Source organism: Musa acuminata, chromosome BXJ1-4, assembly GCF_036884655.1.
Source record: "Musa acuminata AAA Group cultivar baxijiao chromosome BXJ1-4, Cavendish_Baxijiao_AAA, whole genome shotgun sequence".
Classification (NCBI taxonomy): Eukaryota; Viridiplantae; Streptophyta; class Magnoliopsida; order Zingiberales; family Musaceae; genus Musa; species Musa acuminata.
The window spans coordinates 35,963,105-35,991,078 of NC_088330.1; the positions used below are offsets into that span (position 1 = coordinate 35,963,105).

The 27,974-nt window shown below is 41.9% G+C and overlaps 1 protein-coding gene across 2 annotated transcripts; it reads left to right on the forward strand.

Moving 5' to 3' along the window:
* The first annotated feature begins 6,207 nt into the window (after positions 1-6,207).
* Positions 6,208-27,046, forward strand: LOC103983194 (protein S-acyltransferase 24). 2 transcript variants are annotated; one of them, XM_009400388.3, is made up of 13 exons: positions 6,208-6,580; positions 6,804-6,944; positions 7,723-7,835; positions 8,336-8,415; positions 8,513-8,676; positions 10,636-10,774; positions 10,866-10,965; positions 11,968-12,025; positions 14,080-14,157; positions 14,253-14,351; positions 14,496-14,574; positions 14,662-14,807; positions 26,357-27,046. In XM_009400388.3, the coding sequence occupies exons 1-13, from the start codon at positions 6,320-6,322 to the stop codon at positions 26,753-26,755; spliced, it is 1,857 nt and encodes a 618-aa protein (XP_009398663.2). In that variant the 5' UTR covers positions 6,208-6,319; the 3' UTR covers positions 26,756-27,046. The 2 variants fall into 2 exon arrangements, 1 of the variants encoding a protein (XP_009398663.2); XR_001977459.2 differs by having other exon boundaries at positions 6,209-6,580; positions 14,646-14,807; positions 26,357-26,494.
* Positions 27,047-27,974: the final 928 nt, after the last annotated feature.

Consider the following 27,974-nt stretch of genomic DNA (forward strand, 5'->3'; position numbering starts at 1 on the left):
GAACATGAATACTCCAATTTTGAGGACGGATTTTGGAAGGTAGAGTTTCCAAGTGATCTAAAGACATAAAAGAAGAAAAAAATTCAAAGAATATAAAAAGATGCAGGATGATGAGCAGCTGCACCAAAGAGATCTCTGCGCAGATTTTTGATCTCTCATGGTACGTAGCAAAGCCCACATCAAACAAACTGTTCATAAAAAGGAGCCCATTGCGTGAGACAGTGCATTGTGCTCCAAATTCGTATGCGAGTCCACTCGTCTCCACTGTGTGTTTGATGTCACAGTACGCGAGCAGTACGCACCCCATATTGTGTCATCTCTCCCACTGTGCCATTACTGTACCCTTACACGTTGTGACTCCCACTGCAATCTCCTCTAAAGCTTCCACCCTTGTAGTCCTCAGCATGTGATTGAAGAAAACTATGCAGATACAGCAGCAATGATCTCAGCTTCGTTGGCAAAGTTTCTTGTTGTTGGGATGTGCATGGGGAGAGCAGTATCTGAGTGGAGATGATCTTTCTGACTCCATGTCACTGTTGCTGGATGAGGTGAAAGAAGGGCGAGGAGGAGGAGGAGGAGGAGGAGGAGGTGGTGGTGGTGGTGGAAGAGGCCTAGTTTGGCAACAGGGAGTGGGGGTGAAGAGATAGGTCGTCTGATGGCTGCTTGGAGGTGAGTTAGGCTTTGTTGCTTAGCCTGCGTGCCATGGAGTGGCGCCATTGCTGGCCACCAGCTATGGCTTCTGGCCACACCAACACCTTCGCTTTTGCTAGCTCACATGCTGCTTGCCCTACTGTACTCGCTGCCTTTTGCTCTCACACTGAGCTATCAGTCCCTGTTCACTCCCCTGACAAAGCCTGCTGTGGCTGCTCTCAATTTGCATGCACCTCCAACTGCAGCTCTGTGACAACTCGGAGCGAGCTGCCCCAACTCGGTCCTCCATGCCCGGCTCCTCCCATCTGATTCAGCTCACCATTAGCGGACACAGTTGAGGCTTCGACCCGCCCGGGGCTTTCCTTCGTGGTCTCAATGGGGCCATATGAAACCGATGATGACCTTCCGAATGCAATAGAGAGAAGGATTTCCCAGCAAAAGCTTACAACTCAGCTGGCCCAACTTTGCCATGCTACTGGTTTATTTCAGCACATCTCCTCCCGCCTGACTCAAATTCCATCATCGCAAGCTTCAGCGTTTGCAGGATGTGATCCAACCCTATCTCGGTTAGGTTAATGATAGCTACAGGATACTTCCATACGATCCTAATCGGCATAAAGGTAAACGTGAGCTTGTTGTCTTAAGCTACAGAGTCTGGTCTACTGCTCATGAAGAGAACACTGGGCTTCCCTGGGCAAATATTCTGATGACAAACCAACTGCTGGACGCCAAGGTCATGCCTTTCCGAGTGGTAACTTTGAGTGCAACCCAAATGAAGTTTGATTGCTGTACTAGCAAAGCATTCAACGTAGCAAACAAGAGGAAGAAAGAACAGCTCAATTGTCCTTGAGAACATGTTAGCAGTGGACCAGTGTTTGGTCTCCATAGGTTAGCGATGATGGAAGTCCATTATGAACTTTGATTCAATGATGCAACCGATCCTTTTGTGGGCAATGCCATGTACTGCTGTTTAATTATGTTGGCATTGATGTCATGCATAGTTTGAGCTTCTTTACAAAGTCTGTTCTCAGACTTCGCAGAACATGATATCCACCTTCCTTATCTGAGCCTTGCAGAACCAAATCCACAAAGCTTAGAGACAATAATCACTTGCCATGACAGCTTAAATGATCAAAGAAGAAGCAACCTCTTCTCCATGTAGATGAAAGCCGTGGCCATCATTTGGAATCATACGACAAACATCACATTCATCTTTTCCACATGAGCGCGACTGCAGAATTCCAGCAGAAACTTAGAATAAGCTTACAGCACAAGTGATCAACGAAGATGCAGCCATTGCATTGGCTATATTTCCATGGCACTGCATGCAAATTAAATGACAAAAAGTACATAAGAGTTTCCAGTTTCCTTCAAATAATTTGCTTGAAAAGGCTGTCAGTGTCTTCACAAAGTATGGATCCCAAAGAAGATTCCCAAAGAACATCACACTCAAAAGGCCAAAGTGCACATACAAGTGGAATCAACTACCAAGTCTTGCTCTTGAAAAAAGAAGAAAACTAAGAAAAAGCTTATTTCTCTTCTTATTTCTTCAATGCCAAATCACTTATTCTTTGAGGATTCATATACAGCTTGTTTCAGGTGAAGCAATAAGAATTCTTCTTGGCGCTACTTGACAAACTATAATTAGTATTATCATATTATAAGAAAGAAGCATTGGGCATTATGATGACCCTATAAATATGAGTTCTCCAACCACAAGTGGGTTTCTGCACAAATTGTCCAGTGAACCAAGAATTTGTTGGCAAGAACAATTGTCAAAGTATAAGAGAAAGATACATCATGATGTATGTAAACATTCTCCATGTAAAGCAAGGTGGATCAAACCTTTTCTAGTATAAAAAAATCATCATGGGATAATAGATATATCATCACTTCACTGACTGAGATATGTATATAATTGTAGCTCATTTATTCTTATTATAAATGCATTGGGTCCTTTTGACAGACTGCCTCAGAACAGTCCAAGACACATCTTTTTTACTAATTAATTGTACCTTGAACCATGTTCCATGTTACTACTACATTTCTTAATCTCCATTTGTAGTATGTTTCATGTTTTAGGGTAACATTCATTAGGTATTGAAAACCATGTCCTCAACATGCCATTGTCCCCTTATGCAATAGTAATTAAGGATTCTCCAACAGGAATTGGATACAATCAAGTGTCAGTATATCAACATAGATACAAAAATTTTCCATCTAGACTGTAATTTACAACTTTATCTCTTGAAAATGATGTCCATATTTTCCTTAGAAAAAAGAGAGAAAAGAATACATACAATACTATGTGAATTTTGAGAGGATGCATATCTGATTGAATCTTAGGTTACAATATGCTCAAGATCTCATACATAGCCAGTTCTTTTCCACTTGGTTTTTCTCTTGAACTGCCTAATTTGTTTCATTTCTTCAAATACTCAAAAATTTTCTTCAAACATTTCAACATACATAACACTGAAGGGCAACTTAGAGAATTCTCATAACTCATCACACCATAGATTAATTGGTTGAATTTGTCAGACCATGGGTGCCTGTTTTCTGCTATTTCCATGCCAAAGAAAACTCTGCAAAAATTGTGGAGCCACAGGCTTAAAAGGGAGATCTAGATCTAGCTTGTTCTATACTATTGTTTCAGTTGTAAAGCCTGAGGCATGCAGATAGCCAGGAATCTGTGCCAAGGATTTCTTGCATTTCTCTGCCACAAATGCAGCAATAGTGCAAGTATTGACTACTTTTGGCTACCTTTTTAACCTTGCATGAATGCAGATGGCATAATTTACTAGAAAGGGAAAACTGAAAGAAAGAAAGAAAAAAAGGAACACCATTAGCTCAGGAAGAAAAGGAGAAGAAACAATGACAATACTTTGAAGAAGAAAATGCCTGCCTTGAGAAAAGCCTTTAATAAGCACTAATATATATATATATATATATATTTGTTGATGTAATTTTTAGTATCCTAATTGATGTTTTAGAAATTATTTTGTGATATGTTAATTATAATCAAGACCTATATATTATGTTCTCTCTGAAGCATTTTACCAACAAAACTCAACAAGACTTGCCTTCTCTATCAGAAAGAAAGCAATGCCTTTTGACGAAGAAAAGAAGACGAAGATAGCAAATGAAGTTGTCGTCCTACCGCCGATACTGACCTTTAGAAGACTTTGGGTTGCTCTTCGGCTACTCACTGTAATTTCCCACAGCTTTGTTGAACTGCAATTGAGATGTATGCGCTCACTTCCAAAGGATGAGTGCAGTTCAAGAAAGCTGTGGAAGACTACAAAGAGGGCCATCGTGTCCATACACGGAAGAAGATGAAACAGAGGGAGGAGGAGGAGGAGGAGGAGGAGGAGGAACTCTTGGGTTTTTTTTTTTGGGAGGTGATTGAGAGGGGAGAAGAACCTGACTACTTATAGAGGAGAGAGAGAGAGAGAGAGAGAGAGAGAGAGAGAGAGAGGAGGGCGTGTCACTTCATGGGGTTGGTTGAAGCCTGATATCCCAATCCCGAGAAGAATATAGACCTCAAATGAACCATCTCCCTTCCCCCTTGGCTTCTCTTCTCTGCAACAAGCTAATCAATGGCAGCACATTCACATTCGACCATATGACTGCATTATGGAGAGCTGACAGTACCACAATAGTTTTTCTTGTCCTAATGCGAAAAGGTTAAGCTATGTTGGAAGCTGTACCGGCTGTAGGTCTCATTATTTAGTGATTGGAGACCTAAGAGTTATTTTAAGTTGAGATGTCACTTAAAACCATCAGTGTATGTTCATATCAGATTTTTTACTTTTGTACAGTCCCTCGAAAGGTCCTCGAATGCCTTAACTGGCCAAAGCTTAGCTTCCTCTCCCAGACATTCCAAGTTAGATTTGGCCTGTCCGATGGACTCCATCTGCATGCCCACCACCAACAATCCCTGCAGCAGAGCTCGGGGACATGTGAGCCTGTTTTGGCAACACTCTCCCACATGCCTGCTACCTTCTTCTTGTTCCCTGTGGTGCGACTGATGCTGGTATGAAGAGTCTTTACATCCGATGCTGCATTGTCTTCTACCTTGGCATGGAACATGCAGAACAACATGGCTAAGAATCCTAAGCCGAGCTGCATGAGACATCACGTACTGTTTCCTTTCCCCGGTACGTTAAATACTATTCAAGCTTATCTGGCCAACGAGGGTGGCGATGGCTTGTGGAGTGTGGACAAAGCACACCATGAACACGCCTCATGTTCTTCGGTGGAGCTGAGGAGTCGTCCATGGTGCACCATATCATGGCACCATTAAAGCTGGCAACCTTGATGGAGATCTATTGCCTCTAACACGGATCTATTAGGCTGTAGTTGGGAATCTGTCTGCCCTTAACCTGACACCAAACAGTGCATCACTACTTGTTTATTACGTGCTCCTTTAAGCATCTGCTTTGTCTTTTAGAAAGAAGTATGCTGTGTTGTTGCCTTCACCCTCAGACCATATGGCTGGTGTATGAGATCAGTGAGAACATGTGAAGATTCATATGAGAGAGAGTTACGACTTGGCCTGTTGCGGTTCGAGCAAATGAGCATGCGCAGTGGACGCCATACAATGCACGTACATGCAGAGAGAGAGAGAGAGAGAGAGATGACGATCTGAAGATTTCAAGACTCTGTTCATAAAGACTATAAATAATAATTAGAGATTATATGCTCTTGATTTGATTAAGATTATTCTTGTGTAGCTGTAGGCTAATTTACGTGTGCATCAGAACGGCCAACATCTCATGGATAGGTTTAAATGGGCCTTCAACAGAGATTAGGCCCAACAAATGGGCCCATTTTGAGCCACGTCGACGGCCCACTCGTCCATACCCTGTTTGACCAATGAATTCATACGTACATATACAAAAGTAACTCTCACTTGTTTATCATCTGTGTCATATTCCTGTTGATAAATACTGCAATTTGACTTGATTAGGTATAAAAAATATGAATAGCAAAAAATTAAATTTCTTGGCGTGAACAAAGATTTTTTTCTCATTTAATAATTTATAAACATATTTAATCGTATATACATTTAGAAATAAAAGAACCAGTATTTTATAAGTCTCTATGTATAGTTATATCTTAAAAAGATATAACTATACATAGCTCCATAAAATTATATCGAACTACCCAAAAGATTATTTACACTTGTTATAGAACCCAATTTTAGTTTAATTTGGTAGTAGTTTAATTACATAACTCATCGAATCGAATGTATCGTTTGAGGTTAGAAGGATATATGAAAAATTAATTTTTTTCTGAGCAATTAAAAAATAATAGCGCAAGTAAAAAATAAAATGACATATATACCTCTATAAGTGGTTGATTTCCGTATTTATTCCTATAATCTATCCCATATAATTGCTGTTAGCTATTTGAAAATTAGTTTATGTGATATCTTTGAGGAACGCATTACGAATAATTATCTTAATATTTAAGTGAAACAAGAAGTAAGCAAAAATGATAAATAACAATAAACGATAAAATAATAAAAAAATAAAACAATGTGTTGGTTCTTTCTCGCCCGTAAACCCAATCCAAAGAAAGATTTCTTTTTTTCTTCCTCCTCCGCATTCTACGCCTCGGCGTCGTCGGATTGCGGTGATCCTGAGGCGCGGCGGCGAGATTGATGGCGTCGGAGATCGAGGTGGTGGAGGAGGCCAGCGGGGCCGGAGGAGGAGCGGCGCCAGGAGGCGGAGGAGGGGCTGGTGCTCAGGAGGCGTTGAAGAACGATGTGTACACTGCCGCGGCGTACGGCGATCTGGAGAAGCTACAGCGGCTGGTGGAGGAGGAGGGGTGTTCCGTCTCCGAGGCGGATGGCGCCGGGTACTACGCCCTCCAGTGGGCCGCCCTCAATAACCGCACCGCCGCTGCCCAGTACATCATCGAGGTATCTCCGCTTCTCGTGGTGTGATCTTGGGGGGCTTCTTTTCTCTTTTTCTTGTCAGTGGATCGTTCGTGGTATTGGCTATTGCTTTTTTGTCGCGTCGTTGTGATCTACGTCTTCGTGTAATTTCCACGAAATCCCTGTTCTTCCCCTTTGTTGATGCGACGATTGGGTCATCCTTGTCTCTAGAGTAATTCTGATAGTTCAATCTTTTCTCTTGCACCAGCACGGAGGAGATGTCAACGCCACCGACAACACGGGGCAGACCGCGCTCCATTGGAGTGCAGTGCGGGGACACGTCCAGGTTGCTGAGTTATTGTTGAAAGAAGGTGCTCGTGTTGATGTGGCAGACTTGTATGGATATCAGGTTTGAGGTTCTCCTAAAATTATAGTCATAAAAAAGATAAAAACATGTATTTTGCTCCGTTTTTTCTGTTTAAGTTATCTGTATGAGTAGGCATGGTCATTAACCCCTGCTTGGTTAACCCTTTTTGAAAAGGATAAACTATTGTTTTAACTAGTGTGGCTAACATAACTTTCATGTGCTGATGTGTTAACCATTGTTTTTGTTCCATGACTCTGCAATGACTGGATTAGGAATTTTATGTGAATAGAGACTATAAGCTGAGTTTATAACCATGGAAGTTGAGTTATATGGTTAGTGAGTATAAATTCTAATATGGATTGACGAAAACATAGTTTTTTTTGTTAAAATATACAGTGAGCATTATTTTGTTTAACTTGAAAATAATTTTCATTATGTAATTTATTGGTTTGACTTGTATCACTTATGAACTGGATCAAACTGGACTGCACATGGTCCTACAATTGATTAGAAATCTTATCATTGTTGGGTAATTGACGATGATGTCTAAGAAAGTCAATAGGTTGATTTTATTGTATTGGGAAAATTACTGTCTCTATGAAGTCTTTGGCCGCTGGTGCTTTTACCTCTTGAAATGGATATCCACTCAATATCTTTCGAACAGAACATTCATGCTTTTGAGCTGTGGTTGAGCCTGATTCTTGTTCAGCATATCAACTTTATGTCGTATTTATATGGATCTGATCTTGTATTTTCATTTAAATTTGGGCTGCTTTCCACTTGGTTTATGTCACGTATATCAAGTTCCACTTGATTGCAGACTACCCATGTCGCAGCACAATACGGCCAGACAGCATTTCTCTATCATATTGTTACAAAGTGGGATGCTGATCCAGATGTCCCTGATAATGATGGAAGAAGCCCTTTGCACTGGTACATAAGATATTCTTCTATGTTGAGTAATATGACATGGCATCCTGATTCTCCTTCCCTCCTTATTATTATGACCCGAGCCTGATGAGCTAACTAGCCTATCAACTTCGTTTGGTCTAATCCACTGACCAAAATGCTTAAGCTGAAGTCGATAGTAGTACTGTAACATCCCTGATTAGTCCCACATCGAAAGTGGGCAAGACTAAGATTGACTTATAAGGGTCTGATGAGTGTACTACTATCAACTTCAGTTTAAGCATTTTGGTCAGTGGATTAGACCAAACGAAGTTGATAGGCTAGTTAGCTCATCAGGCTCGGGTCATAATACTTATGACTTGTTAACTTATTAAATTCATGAGTTTGTCAGTTGTCACAATATCTTCCAATTTCGGTGACACTTTGAGTCATAGTTTCTCTATAGATGCTCTATAGGAATTACTTTTACTAACTGCAAATTATGTTTTCCTTTTTAATTTTTGTTTAACGTTTTGGATCTTTAGGGCTGCTTACAAGGGATTTGCTGACTGTGTGCGCCTTCTTCTATTTCTCGATGCTTATAGGGGACGACAAGATAAAGAAGGTATTTTTTACTATTTTGATTTTTTCCTGTCACATACTCCTTAATTTGAATAATTTTCGCTCTAACTTGAAGTCTTTAATTTCATTGAGCTCAATAGGTTGCACCCCACTTCACTGGGCTGCTATCAGAGGGAACCTGGAGGCATGTACAGTTCTAGTTCAAGCAGGGAAGAAAGAGGACCTCATGATCACAGATAATACGGGCTTAACACCTGCACAGCTTGCTTCAGATAAGGGTCATCGGCAAGTTGCTTTTTTCCTTGTAGGTTCAGTGTCTCAAATAATTTATTTTTTGCATTTTGTTCCTTTTCATTTCTATTTTGCTCTTTATAAGGCGAGGAGTGTTTCCAATACAATAAGGTTGCTTTGTACCATTATTTACATGCTTAACTCTTTGGACCCTGTAGGGGAGGGAAACTTGTGCTTTTAAGTCTCCTTTATTTCCTGTCGTTGATTTAAGTTATCAATCTGTGAATCTATGATTCTTGCTTCTACTTCTTGTATTCTTTCTTTTCCTTTTCAGGGTGACTATAAAATGCCTTGCGCTAGGGAGAAGTTGCGTAGGTTGCAATTGTGAATTTATTAGACAACTGTTAAGAAGGAGACACACTCACTTGTTGGGCATGAAATTTAGGTAGAAATGATAGAGACTTCTAATTTTGCAGCCCTTTTTATAATATGAAAAAAAGTGAAGAAGTATATGCCTTCTGCAAATCTAGATGTTTTGTATGTGTCCAATGGAGGTCAAAATGTGCATTCATAAGGACTGTTGATTTGAATTTTATGTTTCTTTGGAGGTAGACTTTCATGAAAATTCAATGATTCAGGACATAATGGCTCAAAAATTACCGACGGATGTTGCTCTATAGCTAAATGATGGGTAAGATTCTATATATCTAATTGCAAATGCTTGTGACGGATGATTTCTTTGTTTTTGTTGAGCTATTTTTGCTGCAAACGGTACTTAGTTATTTTTTAATTGATTGCACTAGATTTTGATACGAAGCTTAGAGCAAGTAGGAAGTTGTTTGATGATGGAGTAATTATTGAGTTGTTCTCATATACACATATGTATGCACACTTAGAGTAGCATGAATATGGAGCCAAAGCCTTTGATTATATGTAATTCTAAGCCATCCCAAGTTGAGTCAAATAAAAAGAGCTGTTGGGAGCTGTCCACTTGACTAATTCTGCTAGTAGCATCACTGGACTTCCTCCTAGTACCAAATAAAATTTTCTAAGTGGTTTTTGTCCTTCACTTATTCCATGATTTGTTTTCCATGTCATTGTTGAATGAGAGTTGTGATTAAATAGGATAGTCCCATTCTTTGGAAAAAGGAAGGACTAGTGCATAAGACTCCCACTAATGTGGAGTTCAACTTCACTCGGTAAGCAGAGAGACTATTTCTGGAACTTAAACCTTGTCATACAGTTTGCAAAGTAGCAATCTTACCGCATGACAAAGGTTCACCTGCAAATTAGAAACCAGTTCATAGAAGGTTTTCAATAGTAGATTCCTAATCCTATGTGATAGTGAGCAGCAACTGGACAGTTTCCTTAAGGGGACCTTTTTCTTTTTTCATATTTTTATATCAATAATTACACAAAAAAATGATTTTTTAATTTTCTAGAGTTTCAGATAAATTATCTGTGTAATCATCCATGCGTGCAAATTGTATGCGTTTGTGTTTATGAGGATGTCTATAATATATTGCATGTGTATATGTAACAAGTGTTCTGGAGCCTGTTATTGGGATCCTAGAAAGAATTTGCATTTGCAGCTGATAAAATGTTAAACCAAAAAAATTAGCTGCATTGACTGTTGCATCTTACAATTGTGCAAACCCCAATATGTGGTTTTAACTCTTTTAATTGCCAGCATTATTTCCTATCAAATCTTGCAATGTTCCAACTTCTTGTTTCATTTTCTTTACGCTTAGAAGCCCCGAGTGGAGTGATACAGAAGCTGACTGCTGTATGAATGATTCATATTGCTTGGTTTCACCAATTGTATTCTGGATCTTTCTTGGTCTTTCAAAGTGTTTACAAGGCTTCTTCCAACTAGACTTTGGAAATGTTGATGAAAAAGTTAATTTTTGTAACCTATGCTGATGCGTTTTTGTTTCCTTGTATAGTTTTCTGTATCTTAAACTTGTTTCTGCTACAGTTCAAAGGAGCTTCCTCATAGCAGGTCATGAGTAGCTGGTATTATTTTTTGCAGGGCAATGCTAGACAGGTATTTGACAGGCGCTGTGATGCGAATAGCCACCTGGGAAAGCTATCAAAATTAGGACTTGCACCTGCTCTTTGGTGCATAATAATTGCTATGCTGTTTACATATATACATTCAGTCATTGCAGGTATACTATGTTGATAAATCTTAAACCGTCCATCCTGTTAAATAAATTTTATAGAATTTATTCTCTGATATTCTTTCTTTTGTGGATGTAGGTTCTTACAATTTGAAGTTAACACCTATATTTGGGCTTTGTGCCTGGTTGGGAGTTCTCCTGGCAACTGCAGGATTATTCATGTTTTATAAATGTAGTAGGTATGGTAATTTCTTGTTGTAATGACTGTGTTTGATTGAAGTTGTACTTTTGCTAGTTATTGCAGAGTTTATGTAGGAGTTATGGACATTTGATGTGAAAAATACATGGACATTGTCTTAAAATCATGTAAGTGACACCTCTAATCTCATTTAGTTTGAGAGACATAAAAAGGTTTATATAATCCTTGTTTAGAAGATTAAACTATAAAGTAATGATTGTTTTACCAGGAAATCGATAAATTATCCAGCCATGATTTAATGGCCTACAACAACTTGTCGTGGGCATAGGGGAATAGTGCCTAGGGATCACAGCAGATCAGTTTTTTTTTGGGTACTCATGTCTACCTGACCCACTTAAAGTAGGTCATATCCCCTTTAATTGGTGTGGGATAATTTCGGGTGAAAAAATAGGTATCCAAGTAAGATCTGGTTTTGGATACTTCGATAGTGGCCTACATTGCCAATAGGGATGCGGTAACTTGCCATAGAACCTGCGGTGTTACTGTATTCATGCTGCTACAGTGATCACTGGAGTAACTTCTGTAAGTGCTGTCCTGCTGCTCTTCTATTCCATCATTGAATTTTAATTTAGGGCTACTTCCTTGCAATGTTCTATCGCCCGAGTCCTAATTGACTCAGGACCCTACTACCTTGGTATATGTTTTATTCTGCAACTTCATCTCTTAAACAACGGAAGTCTGCTTTCATCCTTTGCTTTATTTGGACTAACATGTTGCTTTGCATCTACATGGAGACAAGATGGATATTTATAACTTACTTTTTATGCATATCCTACACCTGTTGGGAAATGGGGAAAGATATATGGCCCTGCATTGTTCCACTATATGCATACACTTTTTCTCAAAATAAAAAGGAAGCTTCAGGAACATGTGTTTCTTGTAGAACATTTTTCATTTCCATTATAATAGTAGAGATGATTATGTGATTTTAGATGTGTGAATGGTGAAGCTCAACTGGCTCCAATTTTTTGTTTTGTCACAGAAAAGATCCTGGCTTCATCAACAGGAATGCACGCGATGCACAAAGCCTTAGAGATGATGTAAGCTGCAAACATTGCTTGCTTAGAATGTAGCTACTATAAATATTAGGACTTTGTCTAATTAGATGTTGTCATAACAATACCTCAAGCTTTGTGTTCATATCTGTTTTGTTTTCATGTGGTTAAATTCAGAACAAATTTCTTAGCAATGTCTCTAAATGCACATTATCCATGTACTGAGTCATACACACTCTCACATTGCCTGTAGGTAATAACTATAGAAAGACATTTCTTTCTAGAGAATTATTTTTGCATTTAGCAAACAAAAAAGCTTCTTGCCTGACATGTCAAGATATACATAGTATAGTACAATCATGTTCAAAGATTCTCTTTTGCATGATCTTGTTTCAAGAAAACTTGTATGCCTTAGAGCATATATATATTGGACTTTGAGTAGGGGCATGATATGAGGAGACACATCTCCTTGCACCAAACTAGGAATTTTATTTTGTACCCATTAGTACCATAACAGTGTCAGTGCTATTAAACCATGGAATAGAGTAACTTAAAGAACCATTATTGTACTCAGAGAAAATCCAAAAAAAATATTTTAAGTATAATAAGAGATTTAATTATCCTTTTATTAAGCTGTACAACTCATGGATTGCTTGTGCTGGTCTGTGCTGTCTTGTTCCCAGCCTGTGCAGTACTGCAATAATAGAATATTGGCATGGATGTCATGCTGATCCGATACAACCTGCCAGTTATCAGTGTATGATGTTGATGGGGCCTGTGCCACAACCTGCTGTGTGTGCTGTTTTTGCACTAAGTGGTTGGGATGGTGTCATGCTGCAAGAAGGGAAATTATGCTTAAACCACTTTTATTTTTTCAAAAATTTAGGGACGCATGGGCTAAATTTTTGTCCTACAATTGTGATTGAACAGTGCAACATTGCATTGTCAGTTTTTTTCAGTGAATTGATTGATTCTGTCAGGAAAATGCCAACTATCTACTCAAGGTCACCACCTTAAACATGATGATTGTTGTTTGTTTATATATATATATATATATATATATATATATATATATATATATATATATATATATATATATATATATATAATTGTTGTTTGTTTTATGTGTGTGTGTGTGTGTAAATTAGAAGATGAGATAATGTTATAAAGGAAATCAACAGGGTGACTGAAATGCCTTTTTTTTGCAGTAAAGTAAACCATAACCACAAACAGGGTAAGAAATGGGTGGGTAGTGGGTACATACCTGTGGCATGAACCTGTATGCAGATGGCCTTCGTTTCAGGTGGTCTGTTCCGACTTAGAAAAAACTATTTAGCACTCTATAGGGCTTGCAAATTGGTGAGCCCCCCTTTGCCTGAACATGAGCCTCCTATTGCCTCCTGTCATGCTCACCTAGGCTTCCTCCTCTTCTCCTCCTCTTTCTCCACTGTCTCTACTTCCTTCCACTTCATCCTCCTCCTTCCACCTCGTCCTCCATCAATGCCCCCTCTTCTTCCTTCCTTCTCCTTCCTCATCTTCCTTCACCTCCATCTGTTCCTTCCTCTTCTCCTCCTTCTTTTCATGACATTGGTACGTCTTGGTGTACCATGCACTGGTACATAGATACCAACTGGTACATACTGGTCTGGCTATGGATCAAGACAATATGGGTGGTTGGTACAAGATGACAGTCCTTGATCGTAAATGTAAGTAACAAAGTTCACATTGCTAGATGATTATGTCGCTAGCTTAATTGTGCTTTTTCATTTCTCTTCTTTGCTTGCAAGGATGAGTTTGCACATGTTGATCCTCTCCCTATCTTACATTAGTGCAAGCCACATGCATTGAGCTATCCCTTTCTTAGCTGGGACTAGGATTCAAGTTTCAGGAGTCCCAGGCTGGTTTCCAGCACATCGACTGATACGTGCTGAACATGCTGGATCAGCAATTGGTCCTTGGATGGGATATGTATGTGTATATATTGAGAGTTATATTAATGTTTCTTGGACAGATCCTTTGATTTTAAGCCATCATATAACAAAATATCTGATTCTTTGAAATTTACCTATGATTTACAACTATAAATATTTGTGCTATAGGAACCTTTATTGAAGATGGAGTTAAACCATCCTGCCCTGTTGGCTGGGAATTGGTCCCAACTGTGTGCAACATGCAAGGTACACTTCTTTTCTATCCATAGGAGGGGAACTCATTTTCCTTTGTCATATTACTCTTGGAGTTCTGATTCAAATTTGGTTGAAATAATACTTAGATTGTCAGGCCTATACGGGCAAAGCATTGTTCCACCTGTGATCGTTGCGTTGAGCAGTTTGATCATCACTGCCCTTGGGTATCAAATTGTATTGGCAAGGTGCTTTTGATACTCATATATTTCTTCCTGGTTCCTACCTTTTATTTCTCTGGAAGTACTAGAGGCATTGTCATGCAAGGTTGCTCATTTCTTGCTCTATTAATCAATTGATTATCTAATTTGTCAATAACCATTGTTCTGCAGAAAAATAAGTGGGACTTTTTCATGTTTCTTGTGCTGGAAGTTTCAGCTATGATAATTACTGGTGTAGTTACCATTGCAAGTACGTGTTCATTAAAGTTGGTTTCTCTATGAGTTTATCACGCTATCATTTGACTCACTGCTAGTGAAAAGCAAAAATTTCCTGCAGCAATTGTGAAAGATCCTTCTCCACCATCTTTTGGTGGATGGTTGAATCATAATGCCACCGAGCATCTTGGGGCCTTATCATTTCTGATAATGGATTTTTTTCTCTTCTTTGGAGTTGCCGTCCTAACTGTCGTCCAAGCATCACAGGTATGCAACTGAAATGATGTAAATGTTAATTAATAGCAATTAGCATTCTGCTACTGCATTGCATTAATTGTATGACAATGAAACACTAGTCTGAAAATAATTACACTTCAGATCTCAACATTTCTTTAACTTTTCATATTTCAGTTCCATGAGCTGTAGTATGTCTTTAATCCTCACATAATGGTGGACAACATAGATATTCTATTAATATTTAGTTTATTTATAATGTTTTTCTTTGCTACTGATTCGTATTAAAATATAGATCAGTTTTTGAATCCCATTGAAGAATAAAAATGCTGGCTTATGAAGCTAATGGCATACTGAATCATAGTTTTAGGCTCTTGATAGAACTGAACAGATCATAAATTTGAAATCTTTTCTGAGGCGGCGGGTTCAGACTGCAGACTCTATCAACCCATGAAGTTATGAAGTGTGGTTTCTAGATCAATGATGCCCTTAATGACCTTTGGTTTCAAACACATCTTAGCATTTAGGAACCAACTGCTATCTTGTTCATCTAGTTTTATTAACATTATGAAAAAACACAAGATAGTGAAAGATTGATTTAATAAATGATCAATGTTGCATGCACAAAAATATTCTTTTATTCGTTCAGTGGAGTTGACCATACCATTATCTAGGCAGGGGATGTAATTTTTTTTCCGAGGAAGGAATTGGCCATACCATTATCTAGGTAGGGGATGTAATTGTCTCTCGAGAAATGTCGTTGGCCTCCCAAATTACACGTACTCTAGACTCTAGGACTTTTGGGTAAGGAATATCGTATCGCATACTAGATTTGTATCGATCACTGGTGGGATCGGTACATACTGGTATTGGTGTGTTGACACATTATCATAGACAAATATTTACAAAGAGTGTTTGATGTAATGTTTGTGTCAAGGATCATAATTTCGTATCGTACCAGAGTTTCAAGCGTAGTTTGGTATGGTACAGTACAGAGTACCGAGCGATACACTAGAGTTTCAAGCGACATCGCCTCCTTTTTTTACCTGCGCGGGAAGAAGAAACCGAGGTTTCCTTCTCCTCGCGCAAAAAAGGGCGACGAGGCGACGTCTTCGCCTTGTTTCTTCTGCCCGCGTGGGGAGAAATGCTGCCTCGACGACGCTCCGTTTCTTCTCCCCGCGCGGATGAGAAGTCACCGACGATGCCGAGGCCTCGTCGCCTCAAACGACGAGGAGGCAACATCTCATCTACGGCATCCGGTGAGGGATGGCGGCAACGGATTTGGATAATCGAGGGAGAGCGACGCCGGATCTCCAGGTTCTCCCTTTACTTCCCCCCCTTCTTCTCCCTCGGCTCTCCCTCAACTAATACCACCTCGTAGCGAGCTGTCACGGACAAACTTCGAAACAAGGTGTTTGATGTAATGCTTATGTATGTCCGTGTCTTTTGGCATGTTCATGCCTTGTACAGAATGTAAAGGGGCGGCCGAAGGCTTAATAATCCCACTTTAGTTGGGTTGGTGGCCTCTTTAGGCTTGTAAATAAAGGTGGTGTCATGTGGACACGTGCGATAGATTTTCGGTCTGTAATGGACCATTTTACCCTTTGTTGTGCAACTGTTCAGAGCTTGTAAAGTCTGTTTGTAATTTGCATTGTCTATGAAGTGGTTTTCGGAGATGTTTGCTTGTGGATCCCGATTGAGGCGTTCTCTCTAACTTGTTCTCTCTTTTGGTGGTCCTAAGGGACAATGGGAGGCTTCGGGGAGGCTGACCTTTGCGGACGGACACGCAAGGGTGCCGCACGACATAGGCAAAACCAGCTAAGTCCGTGACAGATGGTATCAGAGCGGGATAAGCACTCATAAAAACACTTGGCATGCAAACGTGGGGGACCTAGCGGGGCTGCGTTGAGGGCAGTCAGCACACGCGCGATCGTTTGGGGGAAAACGGGCATGGAGATGTAGGGAAAGGAGTCGCTCGGAGGAGCGGACATCTGACATTGGCATTCAGAGGAATGGCCAACCCTTCGCGCAAGAGGCACCACGAGAACAGGCAAGCTTGGAAGAATGCGGAGCGCACAAAGGTTGGGATGGCTGAGTTTGAGCTACGGCTCAACGTTGACAACTATACTTGATGGTGCTCTAGGCAAGCGAGGCGCTTGGCAAAGGATGAGACCATGCAAGGTGGAATGAGTTGTTCAGCGATCGAAAGAGTTGTGCAAAGCTCACAGAGGTGAGGGGAATTGCTAACTCAAAGAATTCGGTACTCATGCATGGGCTTGTATGCGAACGATGGAGTGTTCGCGGCCATCCCAAGGCGGTCGAGACTTGGCGCCATGGAGCATTGAAACTTTCTCTTCGGCATTGAAACATCTCTCTGTGCAGGAGGCAGAACAATGCACAGTTTGTTCAGCAGATCGGAGTAGTCCCAGGGGATGGTGGTCTCCGAAACAAAGAGAGATGTTGCTCCAATGGGACAGTTATCCAGGAGGGATAAGTCCCGGCTCTCCAAAGGGAGAATCATGTGAGACGGACCTCACATGTTGAGGAGGAGTACCTTAATAAACAACAACTCCACGAAGCTCGATGGACTGAGCAAGCGGCGAAGAGTCGTTGCATGATCATGCTTGAGAGAATGCATTGGTGGATGCATTGCGAGATCAAGTGGGGGAGCAACCTGAAGCAACTTAAATGAAGGCACACTTGGAGTCGATCTGGAGAGCGGACTCAAGGGAGGGCTGACCCGTGGAATGGTGGGCGAGGGCCACCATCGACTCAATGCAAAGACGAGGAGCGGAGCAACTTGAGTGTAACTTGGCGAAGTACTCAAGCCGCATGAAGGGAGCCAGCATAGAAGTTGGAACATGGAGCAGAGGCACAGTGCTTTCCTTGGACAGAGGTCAAGGACATGAACTCTTGTAGAGGCAAGAGTAGGATCATGTTGTTCCATGGGCCATTCTTTCTGTCAGAGTGGACTCATCTTGCATGGTGCCAAAGACGAAGGGAGCTTCTGGGCACATGCACCTTATCTCGGAGGAGCATTTGATGGAGGAACTAAGGCGACTCAATTTGTAGAGGCGAAGTTGAGTTCAGAAGACCTTAGCACGGGGCAAGAGGACGCAGAGGCGGGTACTCTTGAAGAATATGCCACAGTGTTGCCATTCGAGTTGCTATGAAGGAAGCAGTGCGTAGCGGAGATTGTGCTGGTAGGGGCAGAGGCCCAGGATCCAGGCAATGGTGCACAAATTACAGCGAAGTCGGTGGACTTCGGGAGCTACTAGGCGACGGACTGTCCTAGAGCGGTGCTTCATCTAGGTGTGACCCAAGAGTGGGTGGATGAAGGTCGATTGCCCAAGGAGCGAACAATATCGAAGGTGGAAGAGACCCTGCGATGTATTGGCAGAGGCCACACATGGAGGGTTCACAATTCGAGTTTATTCCACAAGGATCAGAATGCAATGGAGATGTCACCAGGAGGCGACATGGTGCAGCGGATCATGGTGGAACAGTTCGATGGCAATGCGATACACACGACCTTGACCCGTGAGGGACCAGATCATATGGAGGTATGATCGGGAGCTACTGGAAGCTCCACTTCGGTGAACAACACGACGACAAGAAGGGCTATGGATTCAAGGAGTGAAGGTCATGGTACCGCAGAGGCGGGTCTTCCGTGCGTGCATCGAATTTTGTATCGGATGAAAACCTTGGTCATCAGCATATGGGGGCTGGGTTCCACCAAGGGAAAAGTTCGAATGCAAGTACCAGTGAGTCCCATGGGAGGGACTTGATCATGCAGAGGTATGATCGAAGCAGCTGGAGAGTTGGACTGCTCCAGAGCTTATGTTCGTTTAAGGGAGCCCGGCAAGTCAGAGGACAAGGCCGAGTAGGCGAACGTTGCTACCAAGGAAGTTAAGGAGAACAGAATTGGTGCAAATCCTACAATGTGATGGCAGAGGCCATGCATGGGAGTTGCAGTCTGTCTTTCCATCGACCAAACAGACTGCTTGGAGAACACAGAGGTGTTGAAGCAGGGGGTCGAAAGGGGCGAGGAAGCGACGACGAGTCCAGAGGGACTTGGCTACCCAAAATCAAGCATCAGTCAGAATGGAGGTAGACTTAGAGGAGTGCCACAGAGACATTTCTACTGATCGTGAAGAAAAGGGATGCAAATGCGAGACAACGGATAGTAGGGCCATGGGCATGGCAGCGCCATGGTACCGCAGAGGCGGGACTTCCGTGAAAGTCATTGATCCCTTGCTCTTACGGAGGGAGAGCGCTTGGTCGTGAAAGGGGCCGAGGAGGTGGAGCATGCAAAGGCAATCTCCAAGTACCGAGACAAGGCTGAAGGGCAGAGGCCAAGAAACTTCGTAAGACCGGTGTCAACAAGTTTCTCATCAAGATAGCCGTAAGTGAAGGACTTCGGGTCATGCAAGAGTGCACGACCAAGGAACGAAGCAAGCAGTACGCAGTGCTGTACCTTTGCTACTCAGTGGAGTAGGCGGCAGGGTTGATGGAGAAGACGGTACAATCCCAGAGGCGACCTCATCTATCAGAGAATTACTCCAAGTTGGGGTGAAAACTTCCCGCATTCCAGAAGTTCGATGGCATTGAGAAGGTGAATCACAGTAGCTAACTCAACGCAAGGAGTGCAAACACTTCAGGTGCTTCAGAAGTGTGAGCAAAGAGCAGGCGAAGGCCAGTAACCAGCTCGATGCATGAAGTACAACCTCGAGGAGGCGGGCGAAGTCAAGTAACCTTTGCCTTCTCAACTCTTAAGAGAATGGGCGAAACCGAGTACCCCAGTTCTCTTATCTATCCAGCAGAGGAGCTCTGCACAAGTTCAAAGACCCTTCGAAGATAATGGAAGACAATAGTTGTCAAATCCTCACCAATGGTGATCAGTGTTACTGAGAGTAGATTGTCCGCTTCATTTCCCAACGAAATGCCAATCGAAAGCGGAAGTGATGCGAACCTACTTGGATGTGACAACTAAGTGAAAGAAGAGTCAATGAGCAAATTTTGTGGAGGAAGGACCCAAAACTTCAAAAAGTTTGCGAGACGATGCTCGTTAAAGCTCCAACAAGCATCCACCCAGTTCAAGCGGCATGTGGAATTTTGAGAGACTAGCGCAGTAAGGATGGTCTTTTCCTTCATCTGGCGGATCCGCAGGAATCAACAAGGATCAACACAACTCATCCAACCCCACACCAGAGTCAGAGTCATCGGTGAGTTGAAGCAGCATGGCGGATCAAAGGTTTGACTACTCAAAAACAGCAGCGGAGAGCAGCTGGGAGCCAGGAGGCGCATTGCAGCTGGAGCAGAAGATTGAAGACTCAGCAAAGGCGAAGAGTTGTAGTGTTCACAAAGGCTTCGACGAGGACGTCGAAGGAATAAGTGGGGGAGAATGTCACGGACAAACTTCGAAACAAGGTGTTTGATGTAATGCTTATGTATGTCCGTGTCTTTTGGCATGTTCATGCCTTGTACAGAATGTAAAGGGGTGGCCGAAGGCTTAATAGTCCCACTTTAATTGGGTTGGTGGCCTCTTTAGGCTTGTAAATAAAGGTGGTGTCATGTGGACACGCGAGAGATTTTCGGTCTGTAATGGACCATTTTACCCTTTGTTGTGCAACTGTTCAGAGCTTGTAAAGTCTGTTTGTAATTTGTATTGTCTATGAAGTGGTTTTCGGAGATGTTTGCTTGTGGATCCCGATTGAGGCGTTCTCTCTAACTCGTTCTCTCTTTTAGTGGTCCTAAGGGACAATGGGAGGCTTCGGGGAGGCTGACCTTTGCGGACGGACACGCAAGGGTGCCGCACGACTTAGGCAAAACCAGCTAAGTCCGTGACAGAGCGGCGACGATCGAAATTGATCATCACCGATCGATTTAGGGTGGTAATGGGGAGGAAGCAGCCCTAATCGACGGTACCGCCCGGTAGCGAGCAGTCCGTGTACCGGTCTGCTGACGAACTGGTACATACTACCCGGTACGAGCGATATTATTCGAAATTAAAATCCTTGGTTTGTGTATATCTATGTTTTTCGGTTTTATTCATGCTTTACACAGTATGTAGAGAGCTTGCGGTAGGCTTGACAACCCCATTTTGACTGGCTTTTGTGGTCGTTTTAGTCTTGTAAACACAGGTTGTGTGCAGTTGTCACACAAAGGCAAAACTGTCTAAAAATAAGCCATCTAGGCAGTCATTTTGGGGGTTGTCTAGCTCCATAGAGTAGTGTGGAGTATTAACCAATGCAGCACCTTGGAGCTACCTAGGTGGCATATGGTTAGATGGGCCTTTGGGGTATTATTTAGGGTTGGTTTGCTATCTTGTTCCGCAGCGTGTTATATGAGCACTTGTGAGGACTTTTGGTTGCGACAGACCACCTTAGATCCTTTATCGCGCGGTCGCTCAGAGCTTACAAAGTTTATGTTTATAATTTACATTGCTTATCAAGTGTTTGCTGAAATGCCTGCTTGTGGGATCTCAAGTAAAACGATTCCTCCAACCACCCATCTTCTCGTTTGTAGGTTTTTTAAGGGACCATAAGAGGTCTCGGGGAGGCTGATCCTTTGCAAACGAACAAGCAAGAGTGTTGCACGATTTAGGCAAAACCAACTAAGTTCATGACATATGGTATTAGAGCGAGACAAGCACACTTAGAAACACTTGACATGCAAACGTGAAGGCAGCCAGCACACGTGACCGTTTGAGAGAAACAAGCATAGAGACGTAGGGAAAGGACTCAAAGGAGTCACTCAGAGAAGTGAACATCCGAGATTGACATTCAGATGAATGACCAATCCTTCGTGCGAGAGGCACCACAAGGACAAGCGAGCTGAGAAGAACGCATAGCGCACAAAGGTTAGGATGGCTGAGTTCGAGTTACGACTCAACGTTGACAACCAAACTTGATAGTGCTCAAGGCAACTGGAGCGCTTGACAAAGGATGAGATCGTGCAAGGAGGGATGGGTTGCTCGGCGGCTGAAAGAGATATGCAAAGCTTACAGAGGTGAGGGAAATTACTAACTCGAAGATTTCGGTACTCATGTAAGGGCTTATATATAGACGATGGATTGTCCGTGGCCATCCCAAGGCGATCGAAACTTGGCGCTATGGAGCATGGATACTTTCTCTTTGACATGGGAAGGATATGTGCGTAGGTGGTTGAAGTGTGCAGTAGGCTCAGCATGTTGCTAGGCCTCGAGGGGCGTAATGAGGGTTGTATTGGCGAAGAGTTGCAATCTAGTATGTTCATTCGTAGTAGTGGAACATTGTGCAGTTTGTTCAACAAGGCGAAGTAATCTAAGGGGATGGTGGTTTTTTAAACTTCGAAAGAAAGGATACGAAGAAAAAAGTTGCTCCAATAGGATAAATATTTAAGAGGGATAAGTTTCTGATTCTCTAGAGGGAGAATCATCTATAATAAACTGCACATGTTGAGTAGGGTTCCTCAAGACGACAGCTCTATAAAGCTAAATGGATCGAGCGAGCTGTCACGGACAAAGTTGTAAATAAGGTGTTTGATGTAATGCTCATGTATGTCCGTGTCTTTCAGTTTTGTTCATGCTTTGCACAACATGTAGAGGGCTGGCCGTAGGCTTGGCAGCCCCATTTTGGTTGTCTTTGGTGGCCGTTTTAGGCTTGTAAATAAAGATTGTGTCATGTGGGCACTTCTAGGGATTTCGGTCTGTAGTGGACTATCTTCGACCCTTTGTTGTGTGACCGTTCAGAGCTTGCGAAGTCTATAGTTGTAATTTGCATTGGCTATAAAGTGTTTGCTGAAATGATTACTTGTGTATCCCCAGTGAAACACTTTCTCTAACCTGTTTTCTCTTTTGAAGAAGATCGTAAGAGACCATCGAAGGCAGGTTGACCTTTGCGGATGGACACGTAAGGGTGTCGCACGACTTAGGCAAAACCAGCTAAGTTCGTGATAGAGCGGCGAGGAGTTGTTGCATAATCTTGTATAAGGTAATGTGTCGATGGATGTATTGCGAGATCAAGTGGGGGAGCCACCCTCGGCAACACCAAACAAAGGCACACTGAGTTGATGTGGAGATTGGACTCAACGCAGGGTTAACCCGTTGAATGGTGGGCGTGAGGGCCACCATCAATTCAATGCAAACTGAAGAGTGGAGCTTAATGAAGTGCTTGAGACGCATAAAGGGAGTTGACAAGACGAAACATGGAGTGGAGGTGCGAAGCTTTCCTTGGAGAGGTCAAGGTCATGAACTTTTGTAGTGGTAAGAGCGAGATCATGTTGTTCCATGGGTCCCTCGTTTTAATGGAGTGGACTCATCTTGTATGGTGCCAAAGTTGAAGGGAGCTTCGAGGCACATGCACTTTATCTCGACGAAGCAATTGATGGAAAGATTAAGGTGTCTTAAATTGTGGAGACGAAGTTAGGGCCAAAAGACCTTAGCACGTGGTAAGAGAACGCAGTGGCGAGTACTCTTGAAGAATACACTGCAGTGTTGTCATTCGAGTTGTTGCAAAGGAAGCTATGCGTAGTGGAGATTGTGCTAGGCGTAAGGGCCAGGATTCAAATAATGGGACACCAATTTTAGCGAAGTCAGTGGACTTCGAGCACTGCAGGGTGACGGATTGTTCTAGAGTTGCACTTCGTCTGTGTGTGACCTGTGAGTGGGTGGATGAAGGTCGATTGCCAAAGGAGTGAATACAATTAGAGATGGCGAAGGCCTTGTGATGTATTGGCAAAGGCCACAGATATAGAGATCATGGCCCGGGTTCATCCCTCAAAGATTAGAATGCAATGGAAATGTCACCAGGAGGCAACATGGTGCAGTGAATCGTGGTGGAATAGATTGAAGCAATACAACACACGTGAGAAGTCCCATGAGGGACTTAATCATATGGAGGTATGATCGGGAGTTACTGGGAGCTTTATTTCGGTGAGCAACATGACGGTAAGAAGAGCTATGGATTCAAAGAGTGAATATCATAATATTGCGGTGCTCAAGGTTCGCCGTACCGTACCGTACCGGCGTTTCGACCTGGGCTCGGTACCGGTACGGTACGGTATACCGCTCGGTACACTCAGGTGTACCGAGCACTGTAGCAGTGCTACAGTGATACAGTGCCCCTGCTACAGTGCTCGGTACGGGCGGACCGGTACAGGGCGGTCCGCGTACCGCTAGCCTGTCGGACCGGTACGTACCGCCCATACCGGGCGGTACAGTCCGGTACGGCAAACCTTGGCGGTGCTGTACATTTTCTACTCAGACGAGTAGGTGACGAAAAAGATGGATAAGATGGTACAATCCTAAAAGCAACCAAAACTATCGGAAACTAACTTCAAGTCGAGGTGAAAATGTACTTTTTCCAGGCAAAACTTCTTGTATTTCAGAAGTTCGATGGCAATGAGAAGACGAATTATAGCAGCTAACTCAACGTAAGGAATAAAAACACTTTGGGTGCTTCAGAAATGTGAGCAAAGAACAAGCGAAGGCTAGTAATCACCTTGATGCATAAAGTACAACTCTCAAGGAGGTGGGTGTAGTCAGATAATCTTTGTCTTTTTAACTCTTAAGATAATAGGGTGAGGTTGAGTACCACAATTATCTTATTTATTCAGTAGAGGAGCTTTGCTCATGTTCTATCATTCAAAAAGACATAATGGAAGACAACAATTGTCAAATCCTCATTAATGCTGATCGGATCTATCAAAGGTAGATTGTACGCTTCATTTACTAACAAAATGTCAATAAAAAATGAAAGTGATGCGAACTTACTTGGAGATGATAACTAAGTAGAAGAGGAATCGGTGGACAAATTTTGTCGAGGAAATACCTCAAAAACTTTAAAGTCTGCGAGGCAATGCTTGTTAGAGCTTCAACAGGCATCTATCCAGTTCAAGTGGCGCTAGACGTTTGAGAGACTAGCGCATAACAAGGAAGGTCTTTTCCTTCATCTGAGGGATCTGCAGGAACCAACAAAGATTAGCGCAACTCGACCAACCACACACCAAAGTCAAGAGTCACTTACGAGTAGAAGCTGCGTTGGCGGATCAAAGTTTGACTACTTAATAATGGCAGTGGAGAATAGCTAGAAGTCAAGGGAGGTGTGTTGCAACTAAAGTGGAAGATTGAAGATGAGAGTAGCTAGAAGCCGATGGAGGTGTGTTGCAGCTAAAGTGGAAGATTGAAGATGAGAGTAGCTAGAAGCCGATGGAGGTGTGTTGCAACGTTCACAAAGGCTTCAACAAGGATGTCAAAAGAATAAGTGGGGGAGAATGTCATAGACAAATCTATACAAAGGGTGTTCGATGTAATGTTTGTGTATGCTCATGTCTTTCAATTTTGTTCATGCTTTACATAGCATGTAGAGGGTTTGTAATAGGCTCGACAACTCTATTTTGGTTGGTTTTTATGATTGTTTTAGTCCTGTAAACACAAGTTGTGTGCAGTCATCACAGAGATAAAACTGCTTAAAAATAGGCCATCTAAGCAGCCATTTTGGGAGTTTTCTAACTTCGCAGAGTGGTGCGGAGTGTCAACTGGTATAGCACCTTAGAGCTACCTGAGTGACACATGATTAGATGGGCTTTTAGGGTATTGTCTAGGGTTGGTTCGTTTTCTTATTTCGCATCGTGTCATGTGGGCACTTCTGGGGACTTTTGGTCACGGTTGGACATCTTGGATCTTTTGTCACGCAACCTTTCAAAACTTATAAAGTCTATGTTTGTAATTTACATTGCCTAACAAGTGTTTGCTGAAATATCTGCTTATGGGATCCCGAGTTAAATGCTTTCTCTAACCCGTTTTCTCTTTTGTAGATCCTTAAGGGACCATAAGAGGTTTCGGAGAGATTGACCCTTTGTGAACGGACACGTAAAGATGCCACACGACTTAGGCAAAACTAGCTAAGTTCGTGACAACATGATACACCTGTAGGTATACCCAGTGTTTCAAAGATGAAGGAGAAGAGGAAGGCATAGTGGAGGAAGGAGGAAGAAAAAAAAAAGGAAGTGGGAGGAGGCGATTGAGAAAAAGGAGAGAGGAAGAGGAAGGAAGAAGAGGAGGCGATGGAGGAAGAGGAAACGGAGAAGGAGAAGAGGAGGAATACTGGGGACGTAAGTGGCGACGGTGCTGGATGGCAGCGATGGAAAGCAGCGGCGGTGACATCAGTTTGCAAGAAGAGGGCTCATGTTTGTGAATTTTTTTTTAATAAAAGAAATTTTCTATTGGGTTGTGGAATGAACCGCTCGAAGTGGGCTGGGTCGCATACCAGTTCATGCCTGGACCAATATGTACCACTCATTTCATACTAGTCTGGACGAAATGGAGAACCCTGCTTCGAGGTGTCTAGATTTTGATGACAGCCATGCGATCATATAAACAAATGACCCTTTTTCACTTTTGCCTTCTCAAGAGAAAAGTGTAGGGTACCATGGTAAATGCCTTGATAAAATATCATTGAAAACACTGTGTCTAGATTTTTTACAAGGAAAGTGGATAGAAGAATAAAAAATGCCATCATGCTCTTCTTCCAGGAAATCTTTGTTAACCAGCTTTGTTTTATTTGGTCAACAGCTCTCCTGATCTTTTTCTTTCCTTGCAGATCTCACAGAATATAACAACAAATGAAGTTGCAAATTCTACGAGGTACAGTTACCTCAAAGGGCCTGGTGGACTGTTCAGAAATCCATACGATCATGGCATTCACAAAAATTGCTCGGACTTCTGGATAAAGGGTTACAATGAAGATGTGGAGCTTCCAGAACAGATACCACCGTCAGAAGAAATGGGGATGATTCAGATGACGAGAAGCACAGATTCACAGAATGGCGAGAGCCATTCCCATCAAAGTAATAACGTCAATGTCTGCGTCGACGGTCAGTCCAAAAGTTCAAGAACTCATGGACATGTTAATGGCAAGAATGACAGAGCCCCCCATGGGTTAGGCTTGGGTGTTGGTCGTAATGCTCGACACAACACACGGTCGATTCTGCCATTGTGATCGTTCAGACGGCATGGGCAAAAGATTATTCTCCTTTGTATCATATTCATTGAGGTTTTTTTTTTCCTTCTTTTGGGTGTGTATGTAGATCTAATGTCAGATGCTTTATTCTCTGAAAGCAGTTTTTACCTGATACAAATATTATTTCACTTGTAGATGTTGTAATGCCCAATGGTAGCTTCATAATGGTGTTGCCGTACTTGGATGAGATGTTGTTGTCGTTGTAAAGACGCTTTAAGTCATCAGATTTCATTTAGTTAAAGAATGCAGAATCATTCATGATTCGTCTTATGCTTTTGTGCATGTGATATCGATGCTGCACGGTTGTACGTATCACGTGTAGAATTCTTGTTCTCTCGGATATATTCCACAACTCATGTGAAAACGCAACTAGAATTCTTCAAAAATGACATTTACTTTTATTGTTGACACAGTAACCACAATTCTTTTCAAGATATAAGAAAGTGAAGATTATTTAAGCAATTCCATTGATCAACATTAACTCAGATTCTGGTTGTACGGCACATACATAAAAAAGATTCGTGTCAGGGAATTGAGGATTTAGTCTGACGTTATATAAAAACTACATTAAGACATATTTGGTGTTTATGTTAGTACAAACATTAAGACATACTTGGACAAGCCATATCTTCAATCATGTTGCCATTAAATCATACATCGAACATGAGGATACAAACAACATATCAAGTCAATTTTCTATCAACAACACTACATGATTGACCATATTAACTCGAGACAATGTCAATGGACCCCATGAAGTCGAGTTAATATCCTTGTTGGCAAATAGGATCGAGGTATCTACCGAATGGAGATTAAGTACAACCAGATATCAACTAGGTGGGGATGACGTGTCAATGACAGCACAAATGTCATATTCCCCTAAGCACCTCCTAAGATATACATTAAATTACAAAAGAGACATCTTAGCGATCAATCATGTTATAATATAATTGATAAATAAAGATTAATAATGTTAAAAATCTAAATATGAATTATTATATAATAAAAATAGTTAACAATCATTAATAATATTTGATCTATTGTTAACAGTAATTAGAGTGAAGAAAAGAGTCATCAATGATGAAAAGGAAGAAGAGACTACAATGATGAAAGAATTTTTAGATGACGACAATGAAAAAAACTACATACGACAATAGCAGTAGCAGCAGAGGAAGCTTCGAACAACAATAACATCGAT